General features: G+C 40.8%; 1 protein-coding gene and 1 long non-coding RNA gene across 5 annotated transcripts in view; one reads left to right on the top strand and one right to left on the bottom strand.

The window, feature by feature from the left end:
• Positions 1-1,675: 1,675 nt before the first annotated feature.
• On the bottom strand, positions 1,676-14,314 carry LOC138762016 (uncharacterized). 2 transcript variants are annotated; one of them, XR_011356711.1, is made up of 2 exons: positions 13,249-14,314; positions 1,676-1,863 (listed from the first exon to the last, which is right to left on the bottom strand). It is a non-coding gene; the product is annotated as an uncharacterized lncRNA (long non-coding RNA). The 2 variants fall into 2 exon arrangements; XR_011356712.1 differs by lacking the exon at positions 13,249-14,314 and adding an exon at positions 5,398-5,517.
• The window catches only part of ubxn4 (UBX domain protein 4), a 64,753-nt gene continuing 61,468 nt past the window's right edge, over positions 11,933-15,217 (top strand). Inside the window, exon 1 of one of the 3 annotated variants that reach the window (XM_069935173.1) lies at positions 11,933-12,029. In XM_069935173.1, the coding sequence (XP_069791274.1) occupies positions 11,948-12,029 (82 nt within the window). In that variant the 5' untranslated portion in view covers positions 11,933-11,947. Of the gene's footprint in view, positions 12,030-14,022; positions 14,196-15,217 lie in introns of those variants that run through there. The other 2 variants (XM_069935171.1, XM_069935172.1) reach the window with 2 other exon arrangements.

Here is a 15,217-nt window from a genome sequence, read left to right as displayed (position 1 = left end):
CAGAGCCTGATGACTGGAGGAAGAAATTGCCTAGCCTATTGCTGTTCACTTTCCCATCCTTGAGACTTCTTCCTGATGGGAGAAGCGAGTATGCTCAGAGTGTGGTGGATCATTCAGAATGTTGGTGGCCTTTCCCAGGCCATAGGAATGTCGATGGAGAGCACTAGGGGAAGGACGTTTACATGACGTTTTGAGTTGCATTCACTACCCTTGATGGTTTCTTCAGATTTTGAGCAAAGCAGCTCCATACATCCAGAAATTATGCTTAGACGCATATGTAGATGTAGATTTTTGACGGTTGTGCCAGTGTGCTTGGACCAGTTTAGGTCCTCGGAGATGTTTACCCCCAAGCATTTGAAGCAACAGCTCCAGTGATGTGGACAGGAGTGTGATCTTTGCCCCCTTTTCTCGAGTCAATTACTGTATATCTCCTTTATCTAATTGATGTTGAGAGTATGTTTGTTATTTTGATACCATGGTGCTAAACTTTAGCCCCTTTCATACGTGCCTCTCACTAAATTGACCATTCAATGTCCCGGGATAGGAATGAGGGTTTAGCTTTTCATTCTTGACCACTCTTACCTGGGACACTGCACATGTTCACGCTTGCAAGGAGCCATCCCTGGGGTTAGGACTGTTCTACCTTCTACTGGTGATGTCATGATGCATTGAATGATGGTGGACCTGCCTGAAATCCTGATCAATGTATCATTATGATCTTATATTTGAACAAAATTAATCATGCCTAATTATTCACATAATTAAGCTTTATGTACAGCACAATATGAGCCCTTCAGCCCCTGCTGTTGTGCCGACCTAAGGGACTGTGGGCAAGTGCTTGCAATAAATAGCAATAGCAGACAATTTTTAAACAGGGTGGGAAAGTTAATAGTGCTTTAGCACACAATTTATGCAGCGTCAGTAAGTTTGTAGCGCTATAGTGCACAATTTATACAGCGTGGAAAAGTTGATACCACTATTGCATACAATTTATAAATACAATAGGGAAAGAAAACGATGGCAGGCTTGACCTCCCAGAATGCCATGCGACAGAGAAAGGGTTGTATGCACAGGGCATTCATGGAGGGGTTTCTCTGCTGCACAGCATTCTGGGAAGTCGGGTCCACTATTGCTTTTTCCCATGGTCTTTATAAATGGTGCGCTATAGTGCTACCAACTTTCCCACATTTGAAAAATTGTCTGCTATTGCTATTTATTTCCTCTCTTTCCCTTTCCCTCTGTGACCTTCCCACAGCAAAGATTATACTTTCATTTTAATGTTTTCTTCCTTCAAGTTCCTGCCCTCACGAAAAAACTTGGATCATTTCAATCCCACAATGCAGTGACCCATTTCACACTTGCATGATTGCAGATGCCAGGGATTGTACTAGGTATTGAGGCCATCAATCCCCAGCATGAGATGACATCATTTGTTACTGGCGTTGATCTGATTTTGCTTTCACACTAGACACTTTAATGGCTGATTGGCAGTTAATTCCTGGGATCACTTGCAAGTGTGAAAGGGGCTTTTGAATCTCTTTCCTGATTTCTATCTTGTTATTTGATACCAAGCCAGCTACTTTTGTTTTGTCAACGAATTTGAAGATGGATTGGAATGGTATTTGGCTGTACAGTCGTCGATGTGGAGAAATTGTAGTCAGGGACTGAGTACGTATCCTTGAGAAGCACCAATGTTTACTGATTGCAGTCTGTTGGATGGGAAATCAAGTATCCAGTTGCATAGAGGGTCCTGAAGTTTGGGGACAGTTTAGCAAGGTACTCAAGAGGGAACTGTGGTCTTTGAACAGACATCTGACATTGATGTTCTTTGCGTCCTGGTGTTGCAGGGCCAAGTGGATGGATCTGTGTGGACATAGGAAAATTGAAATGCGTCAAGTCTGATGACAACATCGACCCAGTTCCAAATGCTGCCATGCTAATGTTTGATTTTTTTTTTTAACTTTTTTTGAACCTTCCTTCTTGCCATTTTCTACTTTGTCAAACTACTACTAGGTTATTTTCATGCAGTGACTGGCCATTTGTAAACACTAGACATTAGAATAGAATAACATTCTTTTCATTTTTAGTCATTGTACTTTTCAAGAATGAGCTGATCTGATTTGTAATTTTATCAATAATTTGTTGATAAGTCTAAAGTCTTTTTTTATGAAACTGCTACAATTATTGCTATTAATTATTTGGACATCCTCTATTGTATGCTTAGATTGAATACAACCAGTTGTACATTTAATAAGATGACGTTCCTTGCATTTTCAGTGCAGTGATAATATGATTTTCTCTTTTTTTTCTGAAGTTGAGTTATGAAGCAAAGCTTAAAAAGGAATTACATCCAGTAAAATTGTTTAATGCCAGCAGTACCAAGTGGTACAGCTAATAAAGCTTGTACTTCACAGTGCAAGAAATTCTGGTTCAATGCTGGCATTGGGTGCTTCCTATGTGGAACTTTCATGGATCTGTATGACTTTCCTCCAGGTCCTCTGAATTCATCCCACACCCCAAATATTGGTGAGTCAGTAGGTTAATTGGACACTGCAAATTGCCCCAATTGTATGTAAGTGAATTGATACTATGTAGAGAAAATGGATTACTGGATGATTGATGTAAACAAATTGTTGATGTTGATGGATATTTTTTCATGTATCTCTCTTTGTCCATAAAAGGTTATTTCCATTTATAGTTCAGAACAGTGGGTGGTATTGTAGACAGTCTTGGAGCGCAGGAACCAGTACTTCAGGCCACAACGTTTAAGCAATCAGGATGCCAGTCTAAACACTCCCATCTATTTGTGCATGGTCCATTTCTCTCTGTCCCTTGCCCATGCCTGTCTGTCAGACATTGCTATCGTATCTGCTTCCACCACCTCTCCTGTGCATAATTTTAAAAAATTGTTTGGGCATCGCCTTCAAACTTTCACCTTCAATTTGTACCCTCTGGTATTTAGGGTAAAAAAAAACTGATGGTCTCCCTATGCCTCTCATTTATTATTTTTTTAACATTAAATTATTTAATTCCTACATATTCAATAAAAAAATTGCAATGGCATCCGATTGTTTTCCAATATTGACATATTTCAGAATAAGGAGGCAGCAACATTGGAAAATATTCTACTAATGAAATATCATTAGTTTCAAATAGATTTGAAATGCTGTGGCTGGGAATGAAAATGAAGGTTTTCAAATTGTTGAATAAAAGGGAAAAATCTTAACTTTCAATGCATCTCTAAGTCATCATTTTTACACTGGTTTTCAATTATGAGCCTTGAAAATGTTTTGAGGTGATTTGAAATTATAATAGGCCGGCATGGTTAGCAGAGTGATTGGGCACAACATTGTTAGAGCGCCAGTGGCTGAGGTTCAAATCTGGTGTTGTCTGTAAGGAGTTTACACATTCTCCCTGTGTCTGCATGGGTTTCGTCCAGAGCTCCAGTTTCCTTTTACCTTTCAAAAGAAAAGAACCAGGGTTGTCAGGTGTACTTGGGCAGCACAGGATCATGGGCCAAAAGGGCCAGTTACTGTGCTATATATCTAAATTTTTCATTAAAAAAATTAAATGTAAGAATGTAATAGATAGATTATTAAGATAATCTCAGATCATTTTGGTTAGAAAGGATATGGCATGAAGCCGTATTTTAGAGAAGAAAATTAATATTGGTGTACATGGTCATTGACAATTTGCTAAAAATGAGGTGGAATGCCGTGCTTCTATTATTTCACCAACTAAACTTTTTAATTTTGTTGGAATTGCATGAGAAGCTAAGATTGAAAAAAAATGACCTAGTTATGCATCTATATTTAGTATGCCAAATTTCTTCCTGATTGGACAGTGCTAAGCATATGGTTTCAATTATGCTCTCAGATCTGAGAAACCTAATCCTTAAGAAATCCATGGATACTCATTGTGATTGTATCACCAAGACTAAAAACTTCAGCTGAAATCCCAAACCACTGAAAGAAAGTTTGTGTGTTCAGTAACTAAGTTTTTAAAAAATCCAGGTTCTCAAGGTGGAACATTCGGCCATTCTACTCCTAAGCATTCTCTGCACGTCCACAAAGTTGTTCATCATCTTCCTCACCATGCTTTTTCAGCCCTTTCTCTACTTCCCTTGACCCTTTAATATTCAGATATTCATCAACTTCTGTTCTAATTGCATTCAATAATTGAACCCCAAGAGCACCCAGGTAGAGAATTCTGAAGATTCGCTGTCCTTTCAGTGGAAAAAAAAATTCTCAGTACAAAATGAATCAATCATGCTTTCCTCCCTCTGCAGCAAGAATCCATCAGGCCAAACATGGATTACAGAAGAAATTAAAGATTGTATTGAATGAGAGGGTTACAAATGCCAAAAATAACAGGAAGACTGAATATTTAGTGTTCTGAAATTTCACAAAGGACAACCAGGAAACTAAATAGAATATGAAAGTAAACGGGTGAGAAATAAAACAGACCATGTGCTTCAACAGATATTTAAAAAGGAATCTTTTTTTTTGGCAACTTTACAACCCTTTTACTTTAAATACTCTTTATCATTTTTCCTCCACGGTTGAGCCACTTTTCCTTTTTCTGGCTTAATGGATTTTTTCTTTTTTTTTTCCAAATAAAGTATTGGCCTACACTGTTCACTTTCATGCACTTTAATATTGGAGTAAAGACAAAATTGTACATATTAGTATACCTACAGCAACTAGCCAAGTGTTCTATAACCACAACCCACAGATGAACCAAATGTTCTGCAATCTTTTGAAGACGAAATCTGTGGTGTTCACGTCAGGTGATTCAATGATATACAAAAAATCTAGGTATAACCTCTGGAAGGTAACGACCAATGCAAAAAGGATAATTCTGGATTAAGATAGACATTCAGACACTCAGGGCTGATACTCCAGCACATCCTACAAAGTGAAAGTTAGTATCGTTAACTGGGAAACATCTCTTCCATATGTTCCAATGCCTTATCTGTTTGCTTTGAAAGGGAATACAATGATACACACTCAAGAGCCTCCAGAGCCCTTGGTAAATCTGTGCTCAGTTTTGAAGGCTGATGTGAAAAGAACTAGCAAAAACTATCTTTGGAAATTTTCTGGGCCAGACAGTGCACCTGGCCACAATCTTAAACCCTAAGCAGATCAACTGGCTGTAGATTTTGCAGACACTTTCAACTTGCTGCTGCAGATCGAAGTCTACACCTGGTTCAGAACCATGTGCCTAAGAAGAGCCAAGTGACTTGCCATAGTGACTACTGGACAGTGACACTTCAGTTTGCCTCTCTTCACAGTGGGTCTACAGTGGATGCCATCTCAGAGGCCCAATCAACTGGACATCAAGAATACCTATTTCAGAGTGTGCAATGATAACAACTCTGCGTCAAAGCAATCATACCAGCAAGACTAATATTAGAGGTCGAGGATTTTTGACTTTGTTCCAATAGCTCCGATAGCTCAGTGGGAGTCTTCGATAGCTAAGTGGTCTTGTAAACCAGGGGGCGGAATTTTTTCCTTACTGTACCTCATTTCTATGGTGACTCACTGTCTTCTTTACAGTTGACAAAGTTAAAGAATTTCATGTTTGTTACATTCTAAATGTAGTATTATGTGGCAATAATGGATCCTTTACCTTTTACTTTTTTACCTTTGCAAATCCATCCACAGTTTCCTCATTGTCGATCCCAATCAGAATAGTTCGGCAATATAACAGGGGAGCAACTCAAGGATGAATGTTTAGTCCCGTGCTCTATTCCCTCTACACCGCCTATTCTAAATGGGGCCACAGCACGTTTAAGGGGGCTGCGGAATGAAATCATTGTAGTCCGTAGGAGCGAAGAACAGAAGAAACCAATTAAACTTGACTACTTCACAAGAAAGGGGGACAATAAACTTTGAGCAGAGACCTTAGTAGGCCATCATCAAGGTTAAGTGAAAACTGAATCTTTCAAATGTACAGTCAAGCTCATTGCCCCAACTTTGTCCAGTAACTCAAATATAGTTCTCCTTTGTGTATTTCATTGGATACATGCTCAAGGGGCTCCAAAAATGCAAAGTAACCTTATCACAGTGGTCCATAGGTGAGTTGCTGTCTCTCACCATCATATTCAATTCATCCAAAACTACTAAAATCCCTTCAATCTTTTTTCAGTTCATCTTATGAACGGAGACATGATTAAAGTTCCAGGTGTTTTTTTCTGTGATTGCAGACTTTTTTCTTAATTACTCAGCAAATACCCCTTCTAGGACCTCCACAAATTCTTTCCTAGCTTCCCATAATGTTCTTGATCAGGCCTCAGGAATTTATCTACCTTTGTGATTTAAGAGAGGCAGCATCAGCTCTTTTATAATGTGGGCTCTCTTCAAGACAACACTACTTCATTAGGTTCCTTAGCATTTGTGTCTTTCACCACAATAAGTATAGCTCACAAATACTCATTTGGTACCTTGCCCATTACCTGTGGCTTTGATTGACAACCACCAAACCTGCTGGCCCTGAGAGACTCAATTGCAACATTACACTGTTAGTAGAGGAACACAAAACCTGCAGATGGTGGAATACTGAGCAAAGAACTACTTGAAGTCAGTCAGACAGTATCCATGGGTAAAAATGGTTGGTCAACATTTTAGCTCTGAATTCTTTATCAAGATGTCCATTGAAATGGCCATTTCTATCCATGGATGATATCTGACCTGCTGAGTTCCTCCAGCAATTTGCTCATTATACTGTTAGTTCCTGTCTTGTTTCTCCTTTCCCTTTCAATTTTCTGAATGGCCTTTTAAGTCTATAGCACTTCAACTCATTCCTCCTTCTCTGCCATTGCAAACTCTCAAAACATCTTCCTGGGTCCACAAATGAGGTACAACAATGCTCTGCATTCTATCCAATGTCCACACTTTTGACTTGGTCAGTCCTTCCCTGGATACAAACACTGTGTTTGCCATATTAAACAATGGTTTATTTTCCTATTTCTAATTTAGTACTCAGAAGTTCATTCTCACCACATGGTTTGTATGTTGAGATTGATTTTGAACCTAAGCTTTCAGTTGCTTCATAATTTAACTTAATATTACAATCCCACTCTTTTCTCACTTTTCCAACAAAGTTCAGTGTAAGATCAAATAATAGCAGAGTAAGAGTTATTTTCCTGAGAAGTTTCCTCAACATTGTTCCTGACTTGTATAAAAGTAAGTTTTTCAATGAGGTTGAAACAAGAAGAACATGTATGTACAGTATCATGTTCCTCTGCATTGATGCTGCAGAATCAGGCTGTCCCACATCCAATGGCTAGTTTTAATTGTCTTAAAGTATCATGGATGTTGCTTTGTTTGGTTAGTATTTTGCAAGTCTTAATCGAAGGGTTTCCTTATCAGTTTCCAAAGCAAATATTTTAAATGGTCTCCCGCTGTGATCCAGCAGCCTGCAATCTTAAAGACACTGATACTTGTTAGATACTGCTGGGAGTTTACATGTGAAGATTTTTTTTATTTTTGAATATCAATTGTCTTTTAAATTAATTAGCTGCTTTCTCTATTCCATAACTCCAAAAGATGCTTGTATTTCTGTAACCAACTTATTTTTCAAAATTCTTTAAAGTGCTATGGGAGAACTTGTGTATAGTTGTGTTTCCATGTCAGGTTGGTAAACTGGAGTAAAAACAGTTCAAACTATATACTTCTTAATGTAGCAAAGATAAAGTTGCAAAACCAACATTTCAGACTTGAGCCCTTCATTAAGTTAAGACAAAATTACATATATTTTGGCTGACCTGAATGAAGGGCTTAACCCTGAAATGTTGGTTTTGTATTTTTTACACTGTTTGACCTGCTGAGTTTAGCATGTAGAACATAGAATATGGCAGCACAGTACAGGCCCTTCAGACCTTGATGTTGTGCCAATTCATGTATTCCTTTTTTAAAAAAAGTATGAAAGCCTCCCTACGCCGTAACCCTCTATCTTTCTTCCATCCATGTGCCCATCCAAAAGTCTCTTGTGATCCTATTGTTTCAGCCTCCTCCACCATCCCTGGCAAGGCATTCCAGGCACCACAACTCTCTGGGTTTATATAAAAAAAAACTTACCCCTGAAGTCTCCCCTAAACTTCCATCCCTTCACTTTATACATATTTCCTCTGCTGTTTGCTATTCCTGCCCTACGAAACAGGTTATGGCTGTCCACCCTATCTGAGCCACTCATAATCTTGTAGACTTCTATTAAGTCTCCTCTCATCCTTCTGCGCTCCAAAGAAAAAAGTCCCAGCTCTGCTAACCTTGCCTCGTAAGACTTCTTCAACGTTGTGTTTTTTAGTTTAATCACGGTGTCTGCAGACTTTTGTATTTTACTTCTCTGTAAACTGGAGAGTCCTTGCACTTCAATTGCTTTCTTTTCGTTTTCTTTGTTGTGGTTATCTGAGGAAACATCAGTTCCATAAATACAGGTATTCCCCGACTAATCACCTTTGCAACTTATGGCCAAGCATTTTTTTAAATAAAGAAAAAATATAAAAATTACACGTTTACGGGTGAAAGTCAGGCCTATCTATGGAAAATAACACGTCTCGCAAGAAGTTGGCAGCAGTGGCCAACCTATCATGAGAGCTGGCCTTGGGTGCTGCCATGTTGTATTTGAACGATAACACGGATACAGTGCATTTCTGTCATGTCCATTTCGAGAAACAGCCAGTCGGTCAGAACAGAACATGGACGCAAGTTGAGGAGTATCTGTATAACATTTCTAGACAAGGAAACTCCTGTATTTAAATTTGACCAAATCTTCAACACATTATATTCCATCTGGTTTTCATTTGCCATTCACTCAGCAAACGAGTTAGAGGACTTCTGCAGGTCAAGCATCATTCATGGAGAGAATGATCAGTCAATGTGTAAATGATAGAAAAATGGAGGGACAGGTTGTGTTCACGAAGCATGGAGTGTGCAAAGGGACTTGGATCGGTTGGGAGAATGGGCAAAGTGACAGATTGAATACAGCACAGGGAGGTGTATGGACGTGTACTTTGGTAGAAGCAATAAAGGTGTAGACTATTTTCTCAATGAAAGTGGAAATCCAAAAATACTTGGAAGTCCTCGAGCAGCATTCTTTGAATATGAACTTGCAAGTTAAGTTGTTAAGAAGGCAAATGCAATGTTTAGATTAATTTTAAGGATCAAAATATAAAAGCAAAGGTTTAATGCTGAGGCTTTCTAAGGTGTTTGTCAGACCACCTTCAGAGTATTATTTGGAGTTTGGGTCGCATATCTAAGGAAGTATGTGCTAGCATTGGAACTGGTCCAGAGGAGGTTTATGAACATGATCCAGGGGATGAGAGAGTTTGTGTATGAGGAGCATTTGATGACTTTGGGCCTGCACTCAGTAGAGTTTAGAAGGATGAAGGGTAAATCAAAAAAATAGACCAAATGTATGAAGGGCGAAATAGACTGGATAGGGAGAAAATGTTTCCAGTTGTGGGAGAGTCCAGAACCATAGGGCACAGCTTCAGAATAAAGGGTCAACCAATCAGATGAGAAATTTCTTCATCTGGAGGGTGTGAACATGAATTTTTCTGCCTCAGTCAGCTGTGGAGGCAGCCATTGGGCAAATTTAAAGTTTATGTTGATAGGTATCTAAGGTTATGGGAGAAGGCAGCAAAATGGAGTTGGAAGGAAGACTACATTAAGCATAATTTGAATGGCAAAACAGACTGGATGGGAAAATAGCCTAATTCTGCCCTTCTCACGTAGTCTTGAGGATCAAGATCTTTTTAAAGACAGTCTATCCATCTGTATCTGCAGTTATTTTCTTTCTCCTGTTTGCCATTAACTTAACTTGTTTATGTCCCTCAGAAGGTTTCCTGAAATCTCATAACTCATCAGGAAAGAGGTATAGGTGCCACAAGACTTACCACTAGGTTCAGGAACAGCTGCTACCCCTCCACCATCAGACTCCTCAACATCAAACTCAATTAGGGACTCATTTAAGGACTCCTATTTATATGCTTTATTGATTATTTAAAAATTCTCTCTGTATTGCAATCAATTTGTTTACATTTGTTATTTGTATGCCCTGTGTACAATTTTTTTTACATTACCAATAAGTGGTCATTCTGCCTCGTCCGCATAAAAGAATCTCAGGGTTGTTCTTGATGTCACTTATGTACTCAGACAATAAATCTGAATCAAATTGGCACCCAGCTTTGGTTTACCAGCAAAGAAGAATATAATATGTACCTTTAAGTAAATAACTCAGACCACAATATCAAAATTGGTCCACATATTCCTCCTCTCCACTTTCTGCAAATCTATCGCTAGTTATACAGGTATTACCCTTTTCCTCATTTCATCTGATTTTATTTACTTGTGGTACCTTTCAAATAATTTTTAAAAGTGCAAGTGCACAATATCTATTGGTGTGTCCTTATACATTCTGATTTACAAGTTCAATTGTTTCATGATACAAGATCATTCTATCTTTCCTCTTGGTTTTAGGCTTGCTGACCTGTAGAAAATTTCAGGAATAAATTTAGTCTGTGTTTGCTACCTTGGCCAATTAGCTATCTAATATTCACTTGTGCTTTTTCCTTTCCCTCTTCTCTACGTCGGGGAGGCCGGATGCAAACATTCACACTGTTGAGTGCCTTCACTCTGTCCATTGTCATGGCAGGAATCTGCCAATGGCAACCTATTTCAATTCTGCACCCCATTCCCATGCTGACATGTCTGTCCATGGTCTCAACTGAGACTGCACATAAATTGGAGGAACAACACCCCATATTCCATTGGATGCCAACCAACCATATGATATTGACATTGACTTCTATTTCAGTTGGGGCCTTCCCTGTGTCTCCTGTTCCGTATTCCAATGTCTCCTTTCCTCCAGCTTATCTCCCCTTATCTCTCTCCTTTCCTATCCCTCTTTCTCCTTTCTTCCACCTCTGCATTCATTGAGCAACCCCACCCCACCCCCATCATTTCTCAGCTGTTCTCTCCTGACCATATCCATCTCAAGCAACACTGCATTCTCAATCCCTCTGTGTCCATCTCAGGAGACCAACTCTCAAGACATTTTCTACAAACACATTGTAATATTACAAAGTTATTCTTAATTGTTCTTCTCCACTCCTCTAAGAATTTAGAACATGCCTTTCTTTTGAATTCTAACTGTAACTATACAATTAAATTGAGTAAAGCCTGAAAAGCACCCACCAAGTTTTTCATTCTCACAACAATTTACTCAATTGTCAAGCATGGAGACAGTGTGGAGACCAAAGTATTTACATTGACTCCCAGCTCATCGACAGCTGCCAAGGAGTGGTGACACTGGGGTGCAATTTTCATGAACAACAGAAACGAACACTATTAGGCTGTGTGAGTTGCAATGTTTTCGAATACGTAGAAGGATGTGAAAATGTTGACTCAGCTATCTCTAAGTAAGACAGTTTATATGTGAAGACTCCCATTGAGATTTTTGCCAGACATTTACTGGCTACTAGGTAGCCTGGAAATAAACATTGGATGATTTCTTCAAGGAGTTGGAAAAGTTAAAGAGAAACTCATTTTCGAGATCATAGTGCGGAGCAGTGTGGAAACGAGGAAATGCCTGATACATTCAATGCTGGCATTGCCTCGCCTGTAATACGCCAGTGTCACTTAGAAAACAAAACATTGGACTTACAGACTGCTTATAGCAAAGCTACTGCATAAGACATAGTTCAACGTAATAATTATGCATATGCTACTCCAGCGGCCTATATAGATGCAGTAGTGAACCCTGAACCATCACAGGTACCTCAGGTACGTGAGAATTCTTTTGCAGGGTTTCCTGATAATATTGCAGTTGCTGTTGAAAAACCAGCTGTGGCTGCCACTTATAATACAAAATGGAAATGTTTCTTCTGTGGTTTCTCTTACCATTCACAGGATAACTGTCCAGCATGCGACTCTACTTGTTATAAATGTGCCAAGAAGGGACATTATGCCTGGGTGTACAAATCCAAGGCCTCACCAAGCTCAGGAGCAACAGTGGTCAATTCTCAGGTAAGGTGCCACAAGGACTTGCTCAAGCCACAACCTTTGTGACTGTGAATGGTGAAAGGTTAAATGCTCTGTTGGATTCACGCAGCACTGATAGTTACATTAGTGAGAAAACCATGCGGAACTAAAACTAAAGGTTCACCTATCCAGTAAAGACATTACTTTGGCTCAGAAAACTTTAAACACAAGTTCCCAAGGATATGTGGTCATTTATAAGACTAGCTCAATCTTAATAGCCAGCCATATGCTGCCACATGACAGTGTATTGAAGGACCTAGATTCTGACAATATTTAGCCAGGATTTGCAGTGTCAGCATCTGAGTGTGAAATTTGAATATGGAGGACCCTTGTCTGAGCCAACTGTGAATGGTGCTGATCATGACTGTGCATTGAAAACAGCAAAAATAAGAGCCATCCCCTTTATCCAAACTTACCACCAGGCTGTAAACCAAATGCTCCTGCATCTCTGGTGGTACTATTACTGGAGGAGGAAGATATGACATGCCGTCGTGTGGCGCATGATTAAACAGTAGCTCCACAAGAACTAAGGAGATCTGGTCGTGTACCAAAACCTCCCAATCGATATATGGGAGGTTTTGGTACAGTGTTGCTTGTTACTGCTAGTGTTTTTTTTTAGGAGGGAAGAATGTAATATTACAAAGTTATTCTTAATTATTCTTCTCCGCTCCTCTTAAGAATTTAGAATGCACCTTTCTTTTGAAGTCTAACTAACTGAACAATTAAGGAGTAAAGTTTGGAAAGCAGCCTCCAAGTTTTTCATTCTCACAATACCCAACTCCAAAAGCTAAGTGCAACTCTTCACACCCTGTCTCCTGTAATGATTCCATTCCTTTCTCTCAGTTCCTCCACCTCCATCGCATCTGCTCCCAGGACAGATTGTCCGAGATGCCCTCCTCCTTCCAAAAACGTGCCTTCCCCTCCACCACAATCAGTCTGACCCTCACCCTCATATCCTCCATTATCTGCACCTGCTCTGGCCCCCCTGCCCCCACGTGCAACAAGGACAGGATTCCCCTGGTTCTTACCAACTCGACCACTAGCCTCCCCATCCAACATTCTCTGCCATTTTGCCACCTCCAAAGTGATCCCACCACCAGTCTCCTTTTCCCTTCTCCCCTGTCCACCTTCCACAAAGAACAGATCCTCCATGTCTCCTTCCTCCACTCCTCACCATCAATTGCCCCGCCCCCTTGGCACCAACCCATGAATGCAGGAGGTGCTCCATTTGCGTCAACGTGTCCTCCCTCACTGCCATTTGTCCTTCCAAGTGATCTTGTGATTTTGCAGGGGTCATCCAGTTCTCTCCATTGGAGAACTTTTCCTTTTTGTCTGTTCTGTTCCCCTTGCCCAGTCTTCCCTTTTCCCCTGAATTTTAAAGAATGTGCCTGCCTGCTTTTTAACTTGAAGGACTCAGGCCCGAAATATTGGTGGACACTGTGCGACCTTCTGAGTTTTCCAACAATCTTGTGTCTTCTCAAGCAGGGCATCTGTGACATTACGTCATGCACCAGGCAAAAGCCTGGTGGTCAGTCTGTCTGTCTCTCCCCCCCCCGCCCAACCCCACCCCGTGGCGAAACCGTCTGTCTTGCAACAGGCAAAAAGAAATTTCATGTAATACGACAGTTAAATTAAATCGCGAATCTTGCATTTCAGCTCAGTTTGAGAAATCCGGATTCTTGGGTGGTCCGGATTTCAGGCCAGAGTTTTTGGGCTCCATATCCTCAAGAAGCTCGAATTTATTTTTAGCTTCCGGATGTTCGGACTTGGCCTCTGGGCAGACGCTGGTCCCGCCTCCGATTGATGACGAACGTGCGTGGCCCCGCCTCTATCTGCCGATGGGCGGGGCAGACGCGGACACCGCCCTCCTCTGTGCTGACGGGCGGGCACGTTGGCTCCTTCCTCGGGTGATTGACGGCCCCGAAGGCCGCCTGACTGGTGTGAAATCAGCAGCGCGTCACTGCTCTTGTCAACGGCGAAAGGGACTGGAGGGGGCGGGGGGGGGGAGAAAAAAATATCCGGTGGTGGTTGGTTTCTTACGGGAAGGGACGGTGAAAAGTGTGAGGACGATGCGCTGGTTCGAAGGCACCATTCCCGCTGCCATTGGGCTCGCGAAGCAGAACCACGCGGTGTTTATCGTGTTCATTACAGGTATGGAAGGGGCCCGGGCAGGCAGGTGGCCTGAGGCCTAGCGGATTGAAGCCTGCCTCGGAATCGGAGCAGGGCCGGGAGCCGACACGTCAGCTGCTCCGATTCCGCTGAAATGTTTCATCGGGGTTTTGTTCTTCAAACCCCTCTGCGTGGCAGCAACTCCTGACTTGTAAAAGCGCCGTTGGGCTAAATCGGGGATCCCTTCGGATTCGTGGGCATTTTGATTTGTGAAGCTGTGATTTTTTTTCACCCCCCCCCCCCCCCCCAAAATGAAATCTGTGCTCAACTCTCCACGGTGAGAAAAGAATTTTTCCACCAGACTCCAGCATAACCCAAAGAGGGAAGGTGAGGGTGCTTTTCATTGTTATGCAGTGCACAGACTGGCCAGTGATGCACCTCTTTCCAGCTTGATCACGTCCGTGTGAAATTAAAGTTTGCCAAGTTACTTTGTTAGGAAGATGGTTGCTCCTGTCGCGGTCCAGTCTTGCCTGAATGGAACGTTCATATCTCCCTGAACACTTTCAGAAAAGGAATTGATTTAGTGTCTATGTCGTTCTACTGTCAATCAGTTTTTTTTTAATCCTTCCAATAGTTAAGACAGATTAATAGCTTTCCATAGGACATCTGCATGGGATTTACCTGCATATGCACATTTAAATTATGGACTTTTTTCTTTGGATGAGAACCCTTTGTTCCACTGCTCTTGTGCAAAGAGCACTTTGAGCAGTCAAGCTCACCTATATTTCAGTTTTTAAAAATAAAGGATTTTTCCTTATCCTTTTTTTGTGGATTGTCCAATCAAATTCAGGTTTTGCCCTGTGAAAGTGGTGTGACGTTGGGCAATTGGTTAAAGTATACAATCTATCCCTGTTAAAGTCAAAGCTTGAGAGCATATTTGCGTTACTTTTGTAAAATAGCAAGATTTGTGAAATAAACGCAACTTTTGCTTTTGTTATTTATTTTAAGGATGAGGGGGAATTTTTTTAGGACTGAGATGAGGGGGGAAAAAATAGTCTTCTCTC

This window comes from Narcine bancroftii, chromosome 4 (assembly GCF_036971445.1).
Source record: "Narcine bancroftii isolate sNarBan1 chromosome 4, sNarBan1.hap1, whole genome shotgun sequence".
NCBI lineage: Eukaryota > Metazoa > Chordata > Chondrichthyes > Torpediniformes > Narcinidae > Narcine > Narcine bancroftii.
The sequence above is the reverse complement of the archived record's forward strand: the minus strand, read 5'-3'. Positions and strand labels throughout refer to the sequence as shown.